General features: G+C 36.3%; 1 protein-coding gene across 1 annotated transcript; it reads left to right on the forward strand.

The window, feature by feature from the left end:
* Nucleotides 1–141: 141 nt before the first annotated feature.
* On the forward strand, nt 142–23,980 carry ccnb3 (cyclin B3). Its single transcript, NM_001076719.1, is given in 12 exon segments — nt 142–255; nt 498–597; nt 684–764; nt 2,587–2,684; nt 2,803–2,911; nt 5,443–5,541; nt 5,631–5,723; nt 5,838–5,975; nt 9,638–9,793; nt 15,492–15,641; nt 19,570–19,700; nt 23,532–23,980. Coding segments are annotated over 11 exon segments (1,197 nt in total). The 5' UTR covers nt 142–255; nt 498–522; the 3' UTR covers nt 23,599–23,980.
* Nucleotides 23,981–24,533: the final 553 nt, after the last annotated feature.

Raw genomic sequence — 24,533 nt, forward strand, 5'->3', positions numbered from 1 at the left:
CTATGGTGTTTTTGAAAATTCTTTTGTCCCGCCCCTTAACAACGGCATCCTAAGCACGGCGGTTATTGGCTTAGAGGGTGGTGCAGATAGCCAATCAGATCGCCGCGTGTAAATTTGGACGCATGCAGACTGTTGTGCAGTGTTTCTGTTTCAGCCTGGGCAGCGGTTTATTGTGCTTTTCGTGAATGTATTGCACATTAGTTTTCAAAATATTTCATCTGCTTTAATTGAGGTTGTGCAGCGTGTCGTGGAAAGGTAAGACCGCTTTAATGGAGTTTTGTAGTTTATCGTAAAACTAAACATCCGCGCGCATGCTATTGTCGTTTAAATAACTTGATGCTTCCTGCGATCAAAACAATTTTCCCTACCCTTCTTTGAATGTTTACGTTAGCATCTTAGTCTGTGATCTAATTGAGCTGTCTAACTGAAATGATGATTTTTGCACGTGATTATTGCTTTGGTGCTCATTCATTCTATGTGTTTTTACATTTAAACAGGGTAAAACTGTGAAGGATCAGTAAAATGCCGTTTTCAAAAGGAAAAAAGCCCACCACCAGTAAAATCCCAAAGCTTAACTCCAAAAAGCTGGAGAACCAGGTACACTGTGAGATTATGTAAAAACCTGTATTTTGATTTTTGCTTATTTATGGTTGTTGATCTTATCAATTCTTATCTCTGATCAGGATGGACTCCAGACCAAGCGTTCATCTTCTTCTCCTCAAGGGGCCCCTAAGAAAAGAACAGCCTTTGTGGACATCACTAATGTAAGGATTGCATTTCAGACGTTGATTTACACACATATTTTATTTAACAAGCAGCTATCTTTATTGCTCTCATGTCGCCTGACTAGGCTGTCACTCAGTGTTTTTTGGCCCCTTGGTTTGATGTCAAACCAGTAAGTGTTCAGCATCTGATTTGTAACTCCACTAACACCAGGAGTGTGCTCAAATTACTGAAATCAGCACAGATTTTTGCATGTCTCGATTTTGATCTTTTTGAAATCTAGGTATGGGCCGGTATAAGATTCTGGCGGTATGATAACCTTGGGTAAAAATATCACGGTTTCACGGTATTGTGATTACTGCAATGTAATAAGTTTTTTTTTCACATGTCTGGGAAATAAACAAAAAAAATTCCCCCTTTGAACACAATATGTTTTATTTTAAGAAACTTGGAAAGTATTTTGAACAGTAAACATGTCAGGCTGAATAATTTAAATGCATATTTGACTTCTGCTGTCTTCATCACTTTCAAAAACACAAATTTCTTTACAATTTAAAACGGCATGTTTGGATATCTTTTTCTGCTGGAGATACTGTTGTCCTAAAAAACACAAAAAAAGCATTAATAAAAAAAATCTTACACATACCTTATGAACGGTATAGCAGAACATTTGTAAAATCTTGATTTCTTTTTTCCCCCCCAAACCACAGTATACCTTGAAAACAGTTATCGTCCCATACCTATTGACATCTTATTCATGTCAGAACAGTAAATCACAGTGCACACAAAAGCAGGGCATCTTATCTTTTATTAACTCAGTCGGGCTCTTCAGTGGGTCTAAGTTTCCAGGTGAGGTGTTCTCACATGCAAATTGCAATGATGGCTCTATTCATCATCTAACACCTTAAATTCATTCTCTTTGAATCTCAGATTAAACTTAAAGGTGCAGTAGGTGATTGTCTTCTGAAACATTTTTAGTTGTGCTGGTTAAAAGTCTTTTCTCGTAAAACAAATGCTGAATCAAAACTTTATAAAAAATTGTAATCATGCAAAGCTTATATAGATTTTGTTGTAAAAAATGGGCTATATGAAAAGAAGTGTTGTTCAACCACTGAAATGGCTATTTTCAGTTTCATAATGTCCATTTTACAGCATCGATAATGTAGATTTTTATTTAGTTGAACAGCAAAACATCAGTAAGCATTCCGCCTAGCCTGCTTTACTGGGGTGAAGTTTGATTTGTTTTTACATTTGTTCATTTTTGAACAATGGTGACCTGTGACGTGCTCCCTATGTTGTTTACCATGCTACTCTTAATATTCGGCCTGAAATGGCATGCAAGTATGGCTTCGTAAAAAGTGTAATTCCTGCCTGTTACCGGCCAACCACTAAGCATACAGTAGTCGCTTTAGGACAAATCGTGTGAGAGAGTGAGACCAGTGATCCTTGCGTGGGTGAACTGTTGCACAATATGACAAGCTTTGCTTGCTAACTACACAACTGAAGCATGCTATATTTAATACAGCTTTTCGTTCAGAATTGTAGTATTATAAAGTACTATAAAGTTTTCTAACTGGCGAATGACATAATCTAGTGGGTCTCTGTCATCTTTAATGTGCGTGTTCGTGATTTCAGGAGGCATGGCTTGGGAAGACTGGGCAGGGATTATGTGTTTGAAAGATATGCTAACCGGTTAGCATTTAGGCAGATCACCTACTGCACCTTTAATTAAATGAGTCAGTGTGATTTATACTTGTTTTAACCCAGTAAATCTTAAGTACAGTGTTGTTTTTAACTGACACATAGGAAGAATTGTGATATTTCGTTGATGAAAATAACCCTTAAAATGCACTTTTGTTACAGGCGCACAAGATTGAGCTGTGCAACCCCATTAAAAAGAAAGATCCTGCCAAGAAGGTGCAGAAGACCTCAGTACTTTCGAAGAATGATGTCAACTTGAAGTAAATCATACTTTACTACTGTTTTATCTTTACTGCACCTTACGTTGTGATGTTTAGAGAGTATGCTATAAATTGATTGGCCCTGAATTTACAGATTGCTCATCTTTTATTCCTTTAGATCTATAGTCAGTCCAGAGGAGAAGTTGGAGGAGCTGAAGAATGTGGAGTCAGATATTGAGGAAACTTCTTGCAAAGATCCAATTCCTCCACATCTACTGCCTCCAGAGGTAAAGCCTTGAGGGCCAGTCACACCGAATGTGCTTTTTAGTTCTGAACACGCAAGGCACACTGCATTGCCTTCTTGTTGACTTTTAGAAAAGCAGTGTGTTGCAAATTTTTATTTGTATTTTTAAATACTTATTTTGTTGTTGTTGCCAGGCAACTATTGTATCAATGATCTGGTTGCTTTTGCACTAGGGCTGCACAATATATCCTTTCAGCATCGATATCACAATGTGCCTATCTGCAACAGTCACATTGTAGGATATACAATGTTGAGTTAGCATTATAGTTTATTGATAATGTGTTTTACCAGGAACTACAGGTCACATGCGATTTGTTGAGTCACTGCAGACTTGAACCATACTAGAGTGATGTTTTGCCATTTGTATGTGTTTTTTTTTTGGGCTGTGAATGTGTGAGCATTTCAACAGTTTAAAGCATTCAGGCACAAGACGTTTTTTAATCCATAATAAAGATTATAGCACTATTATTTTACATTTAATTATTTTATCTATTTACCTCAATACTGTTGAGGGTAGTTTATACTTCTGTGTCAAGCGATCACTGTTACTCACAGCGCATGTCTTGTGTGCATTTATACTTCTGCATGCTGTTTGTTTTGCTCTGCAATAGCACTTCCAAAGTTCTAGCTGGCAGTAGGTTATGTTATGTTCCTGTGTATCGAGTTTCTTCGTGGGGGTTCTGTTTTTTCTGAATGCTACTAGTAACTAAAACTCGCTCTTTCTGAGGCGGGAACCGACAGACATGCAAAAACTTGAATCATCAGGTAAACACAAAACAAGCGTTTCCATCTGGAGCTCCTTCACGTGACTCCTGACTTGTAAACACTCGCTCTATTGGTCTGCGCTCTCAGCACAGTCCACACTCGTCACAGCTACAAAGCTAACCAATCACAGAGCTTTCGCTATGCGTCGTTGCGACGTGTAGTTACATTTTTTGAGAGGTGCACGTCAGCATCCGCATCAGCCACGATAGTATGTGACCATGCGAAGGCTGCGCTAGACCATATGCGTGCACTTGAGGCAGAAATAAAAAAATCAGCCTTTAGAACCATGAAGCACTGTTTATTTCACTTTAATCTTTGCTCCATTTATTATTTATAACTGTAGTTTGTTAAATCTTTTTTACAAATTATATAAAAATATATTTACATAAAATAATTTATAGGCCTATAGATGATTAACTCAACATAACAACTCAGTCAGTCTAAACTAACGACTTTCCAAATGCTATTTACCTCATCTGATAAAACTATTTATATCGCAGAGAAATAAAAACATTGCAATGACAAATATTTCCAATATTTTTCAGACCTACTGGTCAGTAGAATATCATTTTAGAAAGATGTCTCCCACCGCAAAAAAAAATGTCTGCTTATTGTGATCTGGCGTTGTATATGTTCACATGATGCCACATTTGGAGAGCAAAATTAGGCCTTCCTACACTGCTTAATAGTTTATTCTTACCACAGACTAATAGGATGGTTCACCCAAAAATAAATTGTCATCATTAACTAAAGCTGATGTCACTCCAAACTCTTATGACAGCAGAACAAAAAATATGGTAGGAAGTGGCTCAATCTTCTTGGGGACATCATGCTTTTTTACAAGATGTAAATGTAACTCGGGTATCCAAAGAATGTGTTTGTGAGGTTTCAGCTCAGAACACCTCACAGATCATTTGTTAAACCATACTGCAAATGCCCCATTTTAGGTGGAGACAAAACATTTATGTTTTCCTGTCTTTTTAAATTCAAATGAGCGTTTTATCCAGAAGAGGGCAGTGCCTTTACAGCTTGAGCCTCGGTTGCTCTAACAGCAACAAAAAAACATCTATATACAGTACATATTTAATTCTTGTCAGTTTAAACTTCATATGTATGATTTTTCTTTCTCATCCCACTTGGGCAGGAAAATCTTGAATTTGCGATATTGTGAAGTGTATCTTCTATGGAATAAAACTCAACATGGTCTAGGCCACAGGTGTCAAACTCGGTTCCAAAAGGGCCGCAACTCCGCACAGTTTACTTCCAACCCTAATTAAACACACCTGATCAAACTAATTGAGTCCTTCAGGCTTGTTTGAAACCTACAGGTAAGTGTGTTGGAGCAGGGTTGGAACTAAACTGTGCAGGGCTTCGGCCCTCCAGGAATCGAGTTTGACACCCCTGCTCTAGGCCCTGACTGATATAGAGGATGACTAACTTTAGAGTTGACTTTGGGCTTTATAATTTTATAATATATATTTTAATGCTTTCTCATTTTCAAACTGCTAAATGACTCCCTAAAGGGGGTTAAAATTGTAAAGCATATTAAAAGCCAGTTCCCTGCCAAAAAGAGAACTTTTTTTACTCTCAATTAATACTAATTTAATTGAGGATCACAGTTTAAATCCTGCCTGCCGGGGCGCATTATTCTATTCTTTAATACTTGTGGGGTTATCAGCGCTCAGCGGGATTTCTCTCTTTGTTTACGGATTTAAAACCACCAATATCTTTGTATCCGCCATCTTTTAGATCCCTCCAGAGTTTGACATCGATTCAGAGCACCTCAGCGACTCCAGCCATACATCAGAGTATGCCAAAGAAATTTTTGACTACCTCAAGAACAGAGAGGTTAGTTCAGCAATGGGTTTATCGATGATCTTGCATGCAGAAGAACAGAAAATGTGAAAATAATGCTTCTTATTTTCTTTTATTTGCAGGAGAAATTTGTCTTGTGTGACTATATGGTTGATCAGCCAAATTTGAACACTAATATGAGAGCGATTCTGGTGGACTGGCTGGTTGAGGTCCAGGTAAGTTGATGTTTGACAGCTTCCAGGCATGCTGTTGTAGTCTAAAAAAATGTTGTTGACGTTTAGTGGCCAAAGCACTGATATGGCTGTATTCTTGTTCTTTATATTCTGCAGGAGAATTTTGAGCTGAATCATGAGACGCTGTACCTGGCTGTGAAAGTGACGGATCATTATCTGGCCGTGAGCCAGACCAAACGAGAGGCTTTACAGCTCATTGGTTCCACTGCCATGCTCATTGCTTCTAAATTTGAGGTAAGACATATGCTCGCTTGTGATGCCTGAAAGTCACTCTTTTTGACTGACACTATTCTGGGCTTAGCTGTACTTACTGAATGACCTGGTTTATCGCATTCACACTTGAGCAACTTGATAAAGTGCATTGCTTTTTAATGTCCAAATCTTAGTATGAATGTGTATATTTTCCAGAATATTTTATCAGCTCTGTTGTTTTTTTGTGCTGAGTATAGATACACAATATATTTAGAATAATGAACTTGCACTTAATGCATATTATTTTTTTTTTGTAAATAAATTATTCATATATTATGCATAATTAGTAATTACAAGTTAAACTCTCTTTCATTTTCTCTTATACTCTCAGAAATTGTTATTATTCTTTTTTATTTCTGTTTAATTTTGTGCAACTATATTTTTTGGCAGTTTTGTCAAATAAAATAACTTTGAAAAGACCAATCTTCTTCTGCAAAATACTACACCAAGTTGTATAAGTGTAGAAGATGCATTTTATTATTACATTCATAAATATATGCACACTTATAAAGAATGCAGACTTTCTCAGAAATTAACTCTGGGATTTTTCCACATCCTTTTTCTTTGTAGGAACATTTTTTTAAGCTAATTGTATTTTTGGTTTTAATGCCAAATACTTGCATTTTAATCAATCAGAATGAATCAATCTGATGTCAAAATACTATAACATGGTGTCTGTGGGGTCTTTAGGTAGTAGAAATTTGATCAATTATTTAAAAGAAATTTAAAGGCCCTAAATTATGAAATATTAATGCTATTTTACAAGGTATTAACTTTTGTATATTTTTTAATTATACAATGTATAGTTGTATGCTGAATTTAATCTACGATTATAAAAAAATTAATCGATAAAAATTGATGTTACGCTTACAGAGGTAACCAAGGAAACACCATTATTGCTGCTGTGCTGTTGTATTTGCACCACCTGCTGGAAGAGTTAATTAGCATTGAATGTCAAATCTTCTGTGTGGATATTAATGAAAGCGCAGTTGTTGCTATTTTAAACTTCAGATAGTTCAGCCTGTGGTAGAGCTGATAAAAGTTTTGTAGTTCTCTTTCATCTGAAGCTTTATTCTGAGGTAGACAGGTGAATAATTATCTTGTTCTTCCTTCCCACCCTTCTAAACACTCAGTATTTGGTACATTTACTGTAAAATGTTAACAGTGTTACTGACTAAAATCTAAAGTGACGATAAGGTCTTAAAATGTATGGAAAAAATCTTCAATTTAGCTCTGATTCCTGTATATGCCATCTATAAACTATTACTAATACCAGCAAGCTGTTTAAAATTGTGTTTATGTACATTTATAAAAAGTACAAAAATCTTACTCATGCCTTAGGAACGGTATAGCAGAAAAGTTTGACGGTTTTAAAACCTTGACTTTTCCAAAATTGCGGTATACCTTGAACACAGTGATCATCCCATGCCTAGTTCTGTTATATAACTGGACAATAAGGGTGCTTTCACACTAGCACTTTTGGTCCGCACCCGAATTCGTTTGACGTCATAGTACGGTATGTTTAGCTAGTGTGAACGTGTCTTCTAAACTCGGGTGCGCACCCGTGAACCATATCTGAAAGAGGTGGTCTGGGGTACGGTTCATGTGAACTCTGGTACGTTTCACTTCTGATGTGAATGCAATCTTACCAAATAACGGAAGTGAACCGACAACTGTACAACTAACTATCGTTTTCATAACGTTCGTTCGTGTGTTCGTGTGTTCGTGTGTTCGTGTGTGTTCGTGTGTGTTCGTGTGTGTTCGTGTGTGTGTGTGTGTGTGTGTGTGTGTGTGTGTGTGTGTGTGTGTGTGTGTGTGTGTGTGTGTGTGTGTGTGTGTGTGTGTGTGTGTGTGTGTGTGTGTGTGTCTTAGTGTCTGTGTGTCTGATTCACGTTTTGTACCTTGGTGACGCGCGGGACTGAGCCAGGGCAAACACAGTGATGCACAGTGATGTCTGCTTGTCTCCTTCAAAAGCAGCTTTCACAGACACTGTGTGATGTTCTGAATGTTTATAACATTTTTGCGGCAGATGGGCGCGATTAGCTTTCTGTATGTCCAAAACCAAAAGCTTCAGTTAAAGCAGAATGACCGCGATTTGCGGACGTATTTTCATTTCGGCGCTTGCTTGCGTGACCGTCACCTAGCAACGGCCGTAAATAAAGCAGCAGCTCGATGACACAAGCGTACCGTCGTTCAGAAGGAAAAAAGACAGTTTGAACACAAACCAACCGAGGAGGTGGCAAGGGGAGACAAACAAACTTACTGTTTGGTCCAGGCAAATAAACTAAGTGTGAAAGCACCCTAAAAGTAAGTTTGACTGCGTTGTGTTGTGGGTTGGAGTTGGGTTGGGCGATAAAATCGGTATCAATATTAGGTGACCAAACACTATTGTCAATAACAATATAAAAGTTTGGTATAAACTTTTGGTAATAAAGCTATAGTTTAAATTAAAATGTGCTTGCTGAGTGCACGCCTTGGAAAAAATGGCAATAAGCTTAGAGAGTGAGTTCATCATTTCCAATGGAGGCACGTGACTTGCACAACGCGCACATGGTGTGCAAGGGGCAGACACATGATGTGCAGATTGTCCTGGTATACCTAGTTAAAAAACATCTGAACTTTTTTGAATGCAGTATGCGCCCCGTGAGTCATGCAAGTAGAGCTAATCAATCTGCTTCACAGTTTGTGTGGAATATACACGTTTCAGTGAAGGCCGTTGAACTACCTCAGAAAGACACAGCACATCTAAACACTGCAGTGCTTTTACTTTTCTCTATAAACTTGCATCAGAGCTGAATCAATGGTTTATCTGTTTGTCATCCTCTGAGAAAAAGGATGATGGTCGTCTATTTACAAGAGACAGCATAGAAAATGATGAAGGAAACCACGCACTCGCGCTTACTTCAGGTCAGAATAACAACACTTGCTAAAATGAGTGCCCTGTAGCAGCAGTGAGAAGATTTTAAATAAAAAGGACGTAAGGATGTCGCCAGAGTGGCTTTTTGGTTTCTTTTCTTGTGGAACCCAGCCACTAGCTCCCCACCTGAAAGAGGTTTTTTTTTTAGCATAGTGGGTAATGTAGTCATTCAACCTTACAATTTGTAATGTTGCAGTATGTATTTGAATAATGATGGCTGGTTCATTTACTTAAGCTCAGATTTGATTATCATAATTTGTTTTGTTTATAGAGGTTTACTGTATCATTATTATTGACAGCTTACAGATGCTGATCTACCTTTACCATTGCACACACTTTAGCATTTATTTTATCAAGTTTAAGAGTCTCTTTACCACTTGTTTATTTTATTATAAAGAGATCAGATCTTGTCTTTAAATATTTTAGATTTTTACTATTAAAACTATTTGCCTTAGTAATGTTGGTAAATAAAAATAAAGAGGTTAATAAAAAAAAACATCTTAATATTCCTAAATGTATTGTTACAAAATATTCAATAATTATTGATATCGAATGATATTAAAAAGTGATATTGTGAAAATTCTTTTTTGCAATATCGCCCAGCCCCAGATTGGAGTAATAGCTCTAAACTGTATTTTACATACCATGCATAATATACAGTACATGCTGTGAAGAGAATTCTGATTTGCCAGCTGTTACCCATAATCTCTGTGGTGTATCCTCACAGGAACGGGCTCCACCTTGTGTAGATGATTTCCTATATATTTGCGACGATGCCTACAAGCGATCCCAGCTCATCTCGATGGAGATCAGCATCCTGCAGGCGCTGAACTTTGACATCAATATTCCAGTTCCATACCGTTTCCTTCGCCGCTATGCCAAGGTGAGAGACAACACACACACACACACATATATACACACTCACTGCAGGGACAGGTGGAGCTCTGACACACACCAGGATGAACATCAAGTGTATGTGTGTGTCAAAGTCAGAGAGAAAGACCATGCAGGGAAGCATGCTTTGAATGTCTTTGCTTGTGTCAGGTGTGACCTGTTTGTTTCCTCTGTATTCCCTGAGGTGTGTGTGTGTATGACCGACCGGCTGTTACTGTTTGTTGCTGCTTACTGCTGTCAGATCCATTCTCATTTTTAACAGCTGAATTAATTGAGGTTTATTCAAAGCGCTATGATTTAACAATGTTTTAATTTGTAGGCAGAATGACTAGCTTTACTAATCGCTCTGTTTTGCAAAGAAATTAGCATCTCAAGTGCGCATTGACAAATAAAAGCATTATATTCAATTAGAAGAACAGTAATTAAGAACACACAATTCAAATCCTATTTAAATAGTTGCTCGGTTTTCTGAAGAAAAGCAATTACAGCATGCACATAACTGATCATTTTCTCTTTTTCTTTTCTTTTTTGTCGTTTATTATTGTTAACAAAGCTTACAGGCTGAAAAAGCAATGAAATGAAATATATTAATTCAACTACCCCCACCCCCCCTCCCCTGTGGTCTCTTTAAACGGGGTATCCAATGGATAGAAGTTAACAGAAAAAAACAAAAACCGAAACAAAGTACAGTATCAATTCTACAAAATAAGGCAATCATTCTGGATCCTGATCATTGTTTTGTGCAATAAACATAGAGATTTTGTCAGCGGCTGAAGACCCGATCTTTAATGCACTCATTTGTACCAAGTTCACTCGAGCTGTGGATAATTCCAACATTATAAAGTTCTGAAGTTATACCAACCACTTGTATGATACCAAATTTTGTGGAGCCAATGTTGGGCTGGTAGTTTTTTTGCAGAAGTTAAGCCAGCCAGCCAAACAGCTTTTTTTAGCTTGGTAAGATTCAATGTAGAATCATCGCTCAATAATAGAATTGAAGGATTCCACAGTACAGGATACACACACCTCATTCCAATATGTTTGTACTTTTCCACATTCCCATCATATGAAAAAAAGATCCATGTTCCTTGTCAGGACATTTATCACAGAGAGGACTAAAGGAGGCGTTGATGTCTTTGTGTGAGTATGAGTGGGTTCCAAAAGTTATAGTAAATGAGTTGTTGATTGGAATTTTTCGATGAAGTAAAATGTTCTGCCATACTCTTTCCCAGTCTTACACCCTCTTCTAGTTGACAGTCAGTTTCCCAACTGTGCCTTAAAGCTAAATGCCTTGCTGTAGCTTCTAAGGCCTTTCTGTACATCCATAAGGTAAAATGATTAGTAGAGGACAGATCAAACCAAGCAATAATCATTGGGAAAGATTGTTCCACTTAGGAATCCCAAAGGCCTTCATGGCTGCTCTTAATTGCAAATATAAAAAGAGAGAAGAAGGTTCCGTTTCATACCTCTTACAAAGAAAATATACCTGAAATATCTTTTATGTATAAATGCCTTTCTGCATCCAATTCCTTGAAAAACATGGTGCACCACCAGATAGGAAAGCATTATTATTCTAAATAGTTGTATGCATGTGCCATTTATGTGAATGATGAATGTCTTTTTCCATCAACCTAAAAATTACTATCATATTGTTAAGATCATTTTCTCTTTTTTATGCTGATGTTTTTATTTATGGACTTGTTCATGGACTTTCAAGGGATCAAGACTTACTTTAAACGCGGTTGCTGATACATTGCTGTCTTTAATGTATATATTTCTAAACTTTTTAGATACATCTATATCTATCTTATATCTTTTCTGCATTTGGGATCAGTAAGATTAAAAAAACAATTAATCAAGGTATCCACTGGGTCTTAAAAAGTAAAAAAATGTCTTGAATCTAAAAAAGTAAATTTTTAAGGCTTAGATCTACTAGATCTTAGATCTACTGTTGTAGGTCTTAAATCTTTTTTAAACAGGTCTTAATTTTCCGTTGTTCATGTATCCACCCAATCTGGCTATTAACACCCACACAATCACCAACAATCTATCTCAAAAAAACTTTTTATTTAATAATAATAATTTATTAATTTAATAATAATTAAATAGTATTTAATTACTTTCCTTACAGTAACATTTGCTTAAAAGTTCTCCATTTATTTACTGCTGAGGATCCTGACCTGACCTATATTTTTATTATTAAATTATTAATATTGTAGACTGAAGTAATTGACAGCTTTTTGTTCTATTCTTGGTAAGGGTTATAGGGTTTTTGAATGAGTGTATTTGAAAATTAATAAAATAATTCAAACACAATTTTTATTATTGTTGTTTTAAATGTATTAAATTTAAATAAAAAATTTTTAAAGGGCAAGTGAAAATCTTTTCTTACTGGCATATTTAAAAAAACATCTTTAGCATTTAGCCCTGTATAAGTCTAAAATTTCATTCATAAGGGTCTTAAAGAGCCCATATTATACATGAAATAGGGTCATATCTTGGTTGTAAGGGTCTCCAACAACAGTCTAATATGCATGCAAGGTCAAAAAACACTTTCATGGTCTTATAATCTGCATTTATTTTTATCTAATTATCCCAGCGACTCCTGTATGAATCGTCCAGTGATTCATTTGTTCCCAAACCCCTCCTTAGCGCGAAGCTAATCTGCGCTGATTGGGCCGATGACAGTCTGTCGCGATTGGTCGACTGCCTTCAGTCAGAGAGGGAAATGGCCAATAGCTAATCAGCAATTTAAAAAGTAATCACAGTTCATACACGCTCGATAGTGTAGGCGTGGACTTTAGCTGCCACACTATGGCGAGTGGATAGTGCCACGGATAATCGAACGAAGGAGACAGTCGTGTACTCGCCATACCACACACACACAAAAACACACACACACCTCCGGATGACAACGCACCCGCTTCAGCCCGCACCCGCCAGGTTTTAGCCTGAGAACCCGCTCCGTTTTCTGCCCGCCGCGCCCGGTCCCGCTAGAGCGGAGAACACAACCAAATATCACCCAGTATACAGTCCAGACAGCCAAGCTGTCTGAATAAAAACACACACACAGCACAAAGTACACAAAGCTCGTTCGTTCGTTCGCTCTCCCTACCGCTCTCTCTCTCTCTCTCTCTCTCTCCCCGCGCCAGATTTCTGCGGCGCGGGAATACATTTCCGAATAAATCGCGGGAGCAGAACTCTAGCACGGAGCTCCATAAACAAACAGCACGCGTCGCGTTTTTAACGTGACTTTGCACGCGATAAGATAATATATCCAGTTAACCTGATACAGTACACGCGGTTACAAGTAACAAATCACAACTAAATACATTTGCAAGCTAGAGTAAACGAGGCAACAACTTTAACCGCACGTACTTACACTTGAGAAATGTAGGAAGAAACCCATCCTGACGTCCATCAGTTACTCTTTACTGATCCTTCCTTTAACAAACTCAGATGAAGTATTCTTTGTAGCATGTAGCTTCCAGAAGTTTCCAACTGCTTGGTTATAATGCTGAGGTTTCATCTTTGGGTAGAGACTCAATATATCCATCTGCAGTGTGACTTCAATCGACCGGCATGTTTGTGTGCGTGTGTTTGTGGGTGTGCGTGTGTTTGTGGGTGTGTGTGTGTGTGTGTCTGGGTTACTGCGTCAGAGGGCGGGGCCTCAGGTTTGAAATCTCCCGGGTTTGCGCGTGCACGTGAAAAACTTTGTTTCGTTCGTACGTCATGGCGAAACACCTAATGAGTCGGTATCAAGGCGACTCGTTTGAAGCACTATGATTCGACTCTTTTATAGATGAATCAACAGTTTTAAACACTGTATTCTTACAGATTTAAGCCTTAGCTGGATACTTCACTTAGCTTAGAGCTGTGTTACACACTACATGGAGGGGAATTTTCAAAAACCCATAATATGGGCTCTTTAAAAATGTCTTAAATTTTACTTTGTAAAAAACTTCTAGAAACCCTGATTAATTCATTGGATACAACATTAATACTGGGTTGTTGCTGGAAGGGCATTCGCTGTGTAAAACATATGCTGGATAAGTTGGCGGCTCATTCCGCTGTGGTGACTCCTGATGAAAAAAGGGACTAAGCCGAAGGAAAATTAATTAATGAATAAAAGTTCTGTGTTGAGCAAAAAGATGCCTTTCAAAACATTAAAAAAAACGTAAGCACCCTAACGCACTATTCACACGGAACAACTTTTTAAGCGCCAACGGAAGCGTCAGCCAATCAAATCACTTTATGCAAATACCCTAGCTCAGACGGTAGCAGTGTCTCATTTCAGAGGCTGCATCGTAGTGATGAAGGATGTCTCATTTAAAAAAAAAATGAAGGCTCCTTCAAATGCAGCCTCAAATTGCGTTCTTCGTTTCCCAGGTAATCCTTTGTTGCCTCAAACATCCCAAGATTCATTGCGTGCTGATAACAGTAGAACATATTCAAAAGAAAACTCTGAATTAAAAGCATGAATTAGATTTTATTTTGCATGGATATCCATCTAAACATGTCTTACTAACAAGTGATTTTTTTATAGACTGTTTACATTTTTATTTGAACATGTATGGATTAAAGGAAATATATTTTTAGCTTCTGTAAACTTTGCTTTGCCTTCAGATCGCTTAAAAGAAGTTTTAAAATTACTTAATAAAAAAAGGTCATTACAAATTTTATTGCCGCTTGTTAACGGCAACTGTTACGGTTGCAAGGTGACGAGATCTGTCCTCTGGAGGCTAGATCGTCTAATTTCAAAATGCTCGATTCGGCTTGTGTGGACTTCGAAGGACTCGCCTTTGAAGTCTGCATCCTTCAGACGATGCAGCCTCTGAAATGAGACACAGCTTATAGCCAATTGCGATCTAATTTCATTAGCTGATGCTGCTATGACGATCGCGTCAGCCCCAACTTCAGACACGCCCTCCATCAAGTGTTTATGCGAATAGTGTACAATTTTATTTTTTGCATAAAATAAAAAAAACAAGATGCAATATTTTCATATGTTTTTTATTCATTGTTTGAAACTAATTTATTCAATACCAATTTTTTTTACTTCAGAAGAATTCTGAATTATATAGTTAGTAGAATAATACAGATTTTTAAATCCCAAAAAATACAACATCTTGTATTTTTAGTAAACTAATCAAACTTATTTAATAAACCATAAAATTTTACTCAAACCCACACTTAAAATAAATTTCAAATGGTTACTTAAATTGACTTCTTTAACAGTATTTAAGGTAGTATGTTTTAGTCTGACTCTCATTTTACACTCCAGAAGATGTTTACATTTTAAACACTTTCCCGCTGTGGCTCACTGGAGCATTCCTTCAGTAATTGTGCACTGAATTTGCCAAGGACAAAAACCTGCTAAATCCTGTAGGGTTGAATGAGCTGTGTGTCTGTTTTCTGTAGGCAGTAACTCTTTTACCGACTGGTTTTTATTTTTATTTTTTTCTGTACACAGATACAACTTTGCCTCTTCTCTATGCACTTCATTGTATTGACGTTTATTCTGGCTTCTGTCTGTGTCTGTGTGTGTGTGTGTGTGTGTGTGTGTGTGTGTGTGTGTGTGTGTGTGTGTGTGTGTGTGTGTGTGTGTGTGTGTGTGTGTGTGTGTGTGTGTGTGTGTGTGTGTGTGTTTGAGATTTGATGATTAATGTGTTCTTGTTTCCTGCCAGTGTGTGAGTGCAGGTATGGACACACTGACTCTGGCGCGCTTCATTTGTGAGCTGAGTTTGCTGGAGATGGAGTTTGTGCCTGTAAGAGCGTCTTTACTGGCCTCTGCTTGTCTGCTCATCGCTCTGGTTACGAAGGATCTGGGAGGATGGGTATGTGTGTTTACCTTTCGGCTTTTTTTTTATATACGCACAAGCACAGAGCTGCTGAATTATAAAGTTTATTTTCACAAAATACCACTGTTTCTCGGTGATGCACAGTGAGTTGAGCGTTCCTGTGTGGTTTTCTGATAATGTTAAGAGAGCTAAAGCTGAGCGACAGGTTTGTTATGAGCTACTGACTTATAATTATGGATGCAAGTTTCACATTCTGACATTCACACTGCATCCAAGTACTGGGTTGAATTGTTGTTTAAAGGGATAGTTCACCCCAAAATGAATATTTGCTGCCTAAAGGCTGGTTTATACTTCTGCGTCGAGTGATTCCAGTGACCCACGGTGCCTGCCTTGCGCATAGTCGTGCATTTATACTTTGTGTTGCTCTGCAATAACACTTCTAAAATGCTAGCTGGCAGTAGGTTTTTACGTTCCTTTGTGTCAAGTTTCTTTACAGGTATTTTATTTTTTCTGAACGCCACCTTAATGTTCAAGTAGTTAAAACTCGTTCATTCAGAGGCGGGAACCAGCGAACGTGCAACAACTTGAATCACAAGGTAAACGCAAAACAAAAGTTTCCATATGGAGCTCCCTCACGGGACTCGACACTTGTAAACACTGTCTCCAATGGGTTTGTGCGGCTCTCATCAGAGCTTACGCTAAGCATTGTTGCAACGTGTAGTTATATTATTTTTGAGAGGTGCACGTCAGCATCACCCTGTCAAGGGGTATGCGACCATACAAAGGCTACGCCAGACCGTTCATGTGCACTTGACAAAGAAGTATAAATCAGCCTTCAGGTGACCCAAGATGTGAGGGACTTTTATTTGTTTATTTAAAGAGGACCTATTATGTGCTCTTTTGCAAGATCTGAAATATGTCTCTGTTGTCCCAAGAGTTTCAGCTTAAAATTCTCCCAAAATATTTTTATATTTAATATATTTTTTATAACTCTTTTAAACTTTCCCTTTTAGGCTTTCAACCAAATTGTACAGTTTTGGTTGCTTTAAATTCAAATGAGATTTAAAAGAGGGCGGTGCTACAAGCTTCTATGGTTCATTTTAGAAGCAGATTCAAGACAGGATTAATGTTTCCGCTACATTCATTCTTCCATGGCCGGCGCCACACCAAAATTCATTCCCGCCATGGATACATTACAGCTTCTCGTTCAAAACCTTCAGTTGTTGCAGTTTCATTCTTTTTTTTTTTTTTTTTTTTTAATATAGCTGGTTACAATTGCACCAAAACGTATTAAAATGTAAGTGAATTATAATGCAGCAAACTTTTCTGTAATCGTAGTATTGCTGTGCGTTATTTGTTTAAACCTTTAAGGTTACATGATGACTTACAGGTGTGTGATGCAACAGGCCAGCAAACACAATGTAGCTTTCGGTTATGATGAACCCTGTTTCCATAATTATACTTTATTTATAGATAAAGTTCTATGATTCTGCATACAATGACTATCTTGCTGGAGTTTATGTCATTTTCACTTTACTTTAGAACACATCAATGCCGTTCTATAGGTCTATTTGAGACATCCATAAAATATTACCAGCAAATCTAATAAATGTTGGAGACATACTCTTTAAATAAAGGCACTTAATCTCAGGAATATCTGCACTTGAGCAGTGTATATTTGAGGGCTTGCAAGAAATTTTGTGCATGAATGGAGAAAATCGGTGCGCAAGCAAAGAGATTTGCATTTTCTTTTGTATAAATGTGATCTTGACATGTAATACTGCACTCACAACATTTGTTATTGAAATAATGCCATAGGTAGTTGGGAGATCTGTGTAAAAGACCTGCCACCACAGCTGGAAAAAAAATCTATGAGGAAATGCTGCATCTATAATGCTTCTTACAAACTGGCATTATATTCAGTAGGTAATGTGTGAAAACTAATGGTGGACGGCTGCTTCTCACTCAGGGCTGTCGATGCTAATGGGGGAGATTTTTTCATTATCACTTTTAGACACATACAAAAGGAGAATAACAATCAAAGTATTTCTGTTTTAAAGAAGTGTAATTATAAAAATTAATATATTTTTACTATTAGAGGGTGGCATAATTTGATTCGAATGAGTTCTTGGGGTCATGGTTTAATTAGAAATAGGTTCTTGCTTTGGGAAAGGTTTAAACTTTTTTCCAGGTTACTGTTTATTTTCACTTTTTATGTATAATTATAGTAGGCAGGTCATGAAACATTCAAAAGGTTCTAAAGGTGCCGTGAAGCGCTTTGAAATGTGAATTTTTTTATTAGATGTTTGATGTAATCTCAACTGAAAATGAAGAGGGGTCAACATATAGGTTAGCTCTTCCCTGTTTAATAAAAAAAAAAAAAGCCAATATTGTTTTCGTTTTTATGACAGATCTCCCGGTGAGTGTTTGAGCTCAATCACATCAAACATAAAAGAAAATGAGAAGCGTCTTGAAGTGTCGGAGGGTATGTTAGATTAGCATTTAATTGGTCAAGATTTGATGAACAACTGAATTGTTAGGTTAAGTTTTAAAAAATGTTGATCGATTTAGGCGGAAGTGACAACCTACAGTTTTATTTTTTAATCTCTGTTTTGGAGCACACTAGCTAATAAATCTCCTTGAAACTAACATAATGAATGTATATTTTGATTTCACAGGACCTTTAAGGCCATGACAACAGTATTTTTTGGCGCTGTTTAAACAACTAATTTTTCAAGCAAAAACGGAAAAGGTTTTATGTGCTTACATTACAACAGCAATTTAAGGCTCTGGAAATGGCACCATTGTCATGTCCACTTAAACACCCGAAAACGTTAATCTCTGAAAAAATGTGATGTTATGCACATATACATTAAAACGTGTTAAATTAAAGGCAATTGCGAACAAACACAACAATGGCAGAATACATTGTAGTGCTTTTGTTGCTTAAGCAAAGGGTGGATTTACTTCACATTACAACCAACAGAAGAGAAGCATGATATTAATTTTCCTTTAAGGCAGGCAAGTCATTTCACTCGGCGGATATCTTTGAAACGCCTCTCGACCAGTATGCTCGAGCATTCTGTTTTAGTAGGAAAACATCAAATTCTTCAAAATAGCTGGCCAAACTTATGATTTTCATTTAAGGAATTTCATATTAGGAATCACCAGTAAAATTAAACAACAGCTGCCTCTTTACTTTCATTTCTAAATGTTCAAATCACACAAAATCTCAGAGCCCAACCCCCAGAGAATCATCATTCTATAGCAATCAGTCATTGGCTCCTGTACTAAAACGTGGAGCTTCGTTTGCCATATTGACACTTTTCCCCATTTAAAACTATACGAGTGACATATCTTGTGTATTCTATATTCTTTGATGCGAACAAAGACACGCAATGAATTGTAAAGAAACATCAGTGCAGAATCGCAATCACAAACATGTCAAGACTTACTAGTATTATTTACAAAAAAGGTGTTAGCACCAAACACTGACCTAGCATACATAATACTGAATTTTTGGCTGTTTTGCAGATATGTAAAATTAATTTTGAAAATTTTGTGTGAAATGAATGTATAAACATTAGTGCACTGACATATCACATAACCGAGCAGTGGCCATCCCAAGTTCAAGTCTCGGCGTGTATAACTTTTCCTTTCTCAATCCCCCTTATCTCTTACATTCTGTCAATATGTCCACTGTCATGTCAAAATTAAGGTAAAAATAGCTAAATATAAATCTTTGAGAGAAAAAAAAAATGCTTAAACATTCATTTACATTATCTCCAGATGTCGTTTCCTTATACTCTATTATTGACAGCTTAAAGGCTTTTTCTTCTCACATCTTGAAATATTGGCAAGCATCTTAAAGTTACACACTGGCTGGCCAACACTCATTAGAATCTTCTGAGCTTCACTGAAATCTATGTGTGAAGTTATTGACTGAAGTTTCTGTTATTTCCAGACGCAGTGTTTACAGTTTCATTCGGGATACAGTGCAGAGGATCTGGCGCCTGTGGTCAGAAAACTCCATCACATGCTCAGCAGCCCAGCGGACAGTAAACTCGCCGTCATCAGGAGCAAGTATGCACACAAGTAAGTCATCAATGCACTTTAATATTGCATATTTTCTTCAGAACAGCAGGTTCTTCATATCCGCAGGTATGTTGTGCTCATCCCTAATTACCTCAGGATTATTAAAGTATTGTGACGCATCACTTGTTAAAATAGGAAATAAAAGGGTGGATTTTTTTTTTCTGTACTCTACTCCTCCTTGCCATATTTCTCTTGTAGCAAACTAATGATTGAAGAGAGTGGTTGATAGCCCAGCTGTCAAACTGACATTATCAGAGAATGAACGCATGTCATGGCGTTGGCAATTTTTCATATTTTGATTAAAGACAACAAAGACCGACTATATATATATATTTTTTTTCTGTGAATTAACTTGCACTGACTAATACCTCATCTCAAAAATAGCAGAATGAGCTAACAAAACAAATAGTGTTGAGTTTAATTCCATGGTGACTTAAAGTATCCAGATGAACCATACTAAACCCTATAAACGGAAAGCTTTTCAAATCTAAAAAGGTCAATATATACAGATTGCTATACATTTTTTTTGTCTAGAAAATAATTTATCAAAACCATTAAAATACACTTTGAACTATAGATCTCTTGCTGAGTGTTTATAATCTAATATAGTTATAATGATATTTATACATGATCAAACTAGTGTGCAACCTGTAGTGCAAACTAATTATGTATTTATAACTAATTATTTGGTTTTGTAGTTCTGATCCAAACAAATGTTTGTTGCTTTATTTGTCGTTTTAAGTTGATTTGATTTACTTCATAAAAACCAGTGGATATTAACAATGCAATGATTGGGTAAAATTACTGCTTTTTTTCATTCAATGTGTTTTTGGTCCTTAATGCACTGGCACTTTAAATGAACGTGAGCAGTGCCGGCAAAAATAGACCCAGCATTGAAATGATTGCGTGCCGCTTACACTCCGCACTGACGTGCTGCTTCTGTGTGTGATATGAAAGCTCTAATCTGTTAACATGGATGCTGGAAAAAACATGTGCTGCTCACGCTCGCTCATTCTGTTTCTGTTTGTGTCTGTTTGTTTACCGAAGTTACATCATATGTTTTAATGTTTTGTTCTCTAAAATAATTTACTTTAAAGTTTGCTGGCAAGCCTTCTAAGAATTTTAGTTTTTTTATTTTGTACATATAATAAAAAAATAAATCCATATTTTTTAGGGGTGTAACAGATCACGGTTTATCTAAACCATGGGTTGTGATCCATAAGAATCACGGAACACATGTGGATTAAAACTTTTTTATATATATACTGGTAGACTGCTAAATTTGTAACAATCACGGAGAGATCGAATCTTGCGTCATTCAAATCACATGTATTTAGACGTGTTGAAAAGCATTTAGGCTTTCCAGTAAAATTTGATCACGGGATGTGTTGGGTTTCATTAAAGGTCTTTTCTGGCACTACTTGTTTAGCCTGCATTAATGCACTCAGTGTAAGCTGCACAATTAATCATTAAAAGATCGGGATTTTAACACCCACGCAACATAAATTATAAATGATGGTGATTTGCATATGTTTATTAATCCTTCGAATCGCTGCATTCAAATCTGAAAATGCAAAAAACAAGAACGAGATTTAGTCTTTAATCTTTTTAGTTATGAAGTTACAAACGGACGAGGCAGTGGCGCAGTAGGTAGTGCTGTCGCCTCACAGCAAGAAGGTCGCTGGGTCACTGGTTCGAACCTCAGTTGGCGTTTCTGTGTGGAGTTTGCATGTTCTCCCTGCCTTCGCGTGGGTTTCTTCCGGGTGTTCCGGTTTCCCCCACAGTCCAAAGACATGCGGTACAGGTGAATTGGGTAGGCTAAATTGTCCGTAGTGTATGAGTGTGTGTGTGAATGTGTGTGTGGATGTTTCCCAGAGATGGGTTGCGGCTGGAAGGGCATCCGCTGCGTAAAAACTTGCTGGATAAGTTGGCGGTTCATTCCGCTGTGGCGACCCCGGATTAATAAAGGGACTAAGCTGACAAGAAAATGAATGAATGAATGAATGAAGTTACAAACAGTCAAATATGACAGAAGTATTGGAGAACAGTGTATAGTTTTGATAAAACCACTAATATTTAAGGTAAAAATTTAAATCATCGCCATATGCATTTAACCTGACGCTAATAAATTAAAATTGTAGGCAGCAATTACATTAGTTAACCAGTAGGTGGCGACAACCAGCCATCAAAAATATTCCACTGATTAATTCTTCCAAAATGATCCATCTAGCGATGAAGCATGATGTTTTATGAGTGAATAACTGAATCATTTATTGAAAATGAGACTTAAAATAAATATGTACAAAAATTATAATGTTAGGATTTATACATTTTAGCACTATCAGGAACAGTAATAGTAGTGAATTTTTCACAGTACTGAATTTACCTGAATTTGTTTGTTTAAACCAAAAGTGTCTTGCAATACTGTTTTTGTAATAAATAGAAAGCAAATTACATTTGTCTCCTTCCCTTTTTGGCTGATCCGAAAAATGGTCTGATCCATGACTAAAAAAACCATAAGATGATCCAAACCGTGAGATTTGCGATCGTTAAACCTCTAATATTTTCACATTTTGTTGCTTTTATTTAGCTAAAAAAGGGTAAAGCATGGGTAACAAGACATTTTATTGTTCTCAATTTTCTAAAATCTGTTTCTTTTAACTGGCCTTATTAAAAAAATAAAATAAACATAATATTTATGTGTGTATCTGTGGTTGTGTTTTTAATAAATTGTATTAGAAAAGTTTTACAAACACTGTTAACTATATGGTTCCTGTTGTGTTAATTGTTTTGAACATTTTCCAGTACTTAAAAAAAGATACAAATACTTTTGAGTTTTAGTTTTAATAAAATGTCATTTGTTTTAAAAGTTGGCAGTCAATGAAGGTCATTCGCTGGTAAAAACAAATATGCCAGAGTAATTGTCGGTTCATTCTGCTGTGGTAACCCATGATAAAACATGGAATAAGCCGAAAGAAAGTGAATGAAAGGTGGAACAGTATAATTATGTATACAATTTTAATAGCTCTATTTTTTTTTTGTCTCAAATGCTATACAGCAATCTTTACGGAAATTTCTTTTTTTCTAATAAGTAGGGCCAGACAGAATCTTTTGACATTTTTTGCTATATATGTGCAGAATTTTGTAAAAAAAATCTGCAAATTTATGCTGAATGATTTTGGTAGTATCGTAACTAAAACCTTAATATATGAAATAAAAAGTAATACGTTTTCAACTTGTATTTAATGTTTACAATGCAAATCCAATTAGATCTACTTTATTTGGTAAACAAATCAAGTCTTCTATATAATATCTACTAAAAGACAGAATATATTACTTTACAAAGTGTATTGTAAATGAATGATCGATTGTAAATGGATGATTCTTCCCGCGGATTCTGTGTGGACCTACTAATAAGTCTTTTAAATAGATTTGAACTGTACGACTTCTGCTGTGTTGGTTTATGGTCTCAACATTACCATCTTCTGTTTTCAAAGTTTACACCACATTTGACTGTTTTGATATATAAATCATGTGTATTTAAAGTTCCGGGGCTTTGCGGAGAAAGCATTTGGGGCAAATTATACTTTGGTTGAAAGGTTTAGTGAAATTCATGTGGAAAATAAATTGCTTATCAGAGTCGTAGCATGTCTGCCGTGTTGTTTTGAAGCTTTTCCCAAACCTGATTGGCATTTTGACGTGTTATTTAATGTTATGCCTGCCTGAAGCAGATTGAAAGCGTTTGACTAATGAAGCAGTTTGATTATATTCAACTTTTTGTAGATTATGGTGTTTAAGTTTATTTATATTTTTTCTGGCTTATTTTTACAGGGTTTTCTTTGAAGTTGCATTGATCCCCACAGTGAATCTGGAGAAGCTAGAAGGGTTTTTGAAGTGAGCTGAAGAAAATGTCGTTTTTCAGACAATGTAAATAATTCTATTTAACTTTATATTTTAATCTTTTGAAATAAAGTGTTTATGCGTGTAAATTTACTTAAGGTATATGCATGTTTTCCACTGTAAATTTGTTTGCTTTTACAAACCATGTAATTCTACTTGTAAATGTAAAAAAAAAATCAGCTGACCAAAAAACACAAGCCAGTCGTTTTAATAATATATTAGGTCATTTAGATTTGTTTTGTTATTGAAGGTTGTTACTAAAATGGCATTTTAATGCTTAATCTTGTATATATGTTTTGTCCACTTTGTATATTTCGATGTACCGCTTCAATTACTGTGTTTTTTAAAACACTATGGTTGATTAAAAAAGTTATTTTGCATATTTTCCTGATTCTTGTATTTCATTTAGTTGCCTTCATATTAAAAAGGTTAGATCACCTCATTTATTCTCAAGCTTATTCACATTTTTCCAAATGAAATTTGTTCATTTTCACAATTAAAAATATCCAAAAAGTACATTAAGGAGATTAGAATTCTGTAAATAATGTTCAACAAAAACCCGTGAAGTTTTAGTGGGTGCCAAATAATTAAAATTCACCCAAAACTTTATTGTTAAGATGTTTATTGCATAAATTTTGACATTTATTACCTTTACTCAGAGCTTCTTTTTTATATTTGGATATACACTACCTGGAAAGTCCTGTTGTCGATCACAGTTGTAAAAGCAACAAATAATATCTTGACTTCTAGTTGATCCTTTGAAAAAGTGGCAGAAGGTAGATTTTTTTTAGTTGAGTCATCTGTTGAACAGCATCTCAATCATTACAAGAACTGCAGAAGACCTATGTATGATGGTGGCGTGCGAGAGATCTGCAAAGTGGATGACAACATCAACATCCTGACATATCGAGACATTTGTGCTGCCCATTACAT

Source organism: Danio rerio, chromosome 7 (genome assembly GCF_049306965.1).
Source record: "Danio rerio strain Tuebingen ecotype United States chromosome 7, GRCz12tu, whole genome shotgun sequence".
In the NCBI taxonomy this organism is placed as follows: domain Eukaryota; kingdom Metazoa; phylum Chordata; class Actinopteri; order Cypriniformes; family Danionidae; genus Danio; species Danio rerio.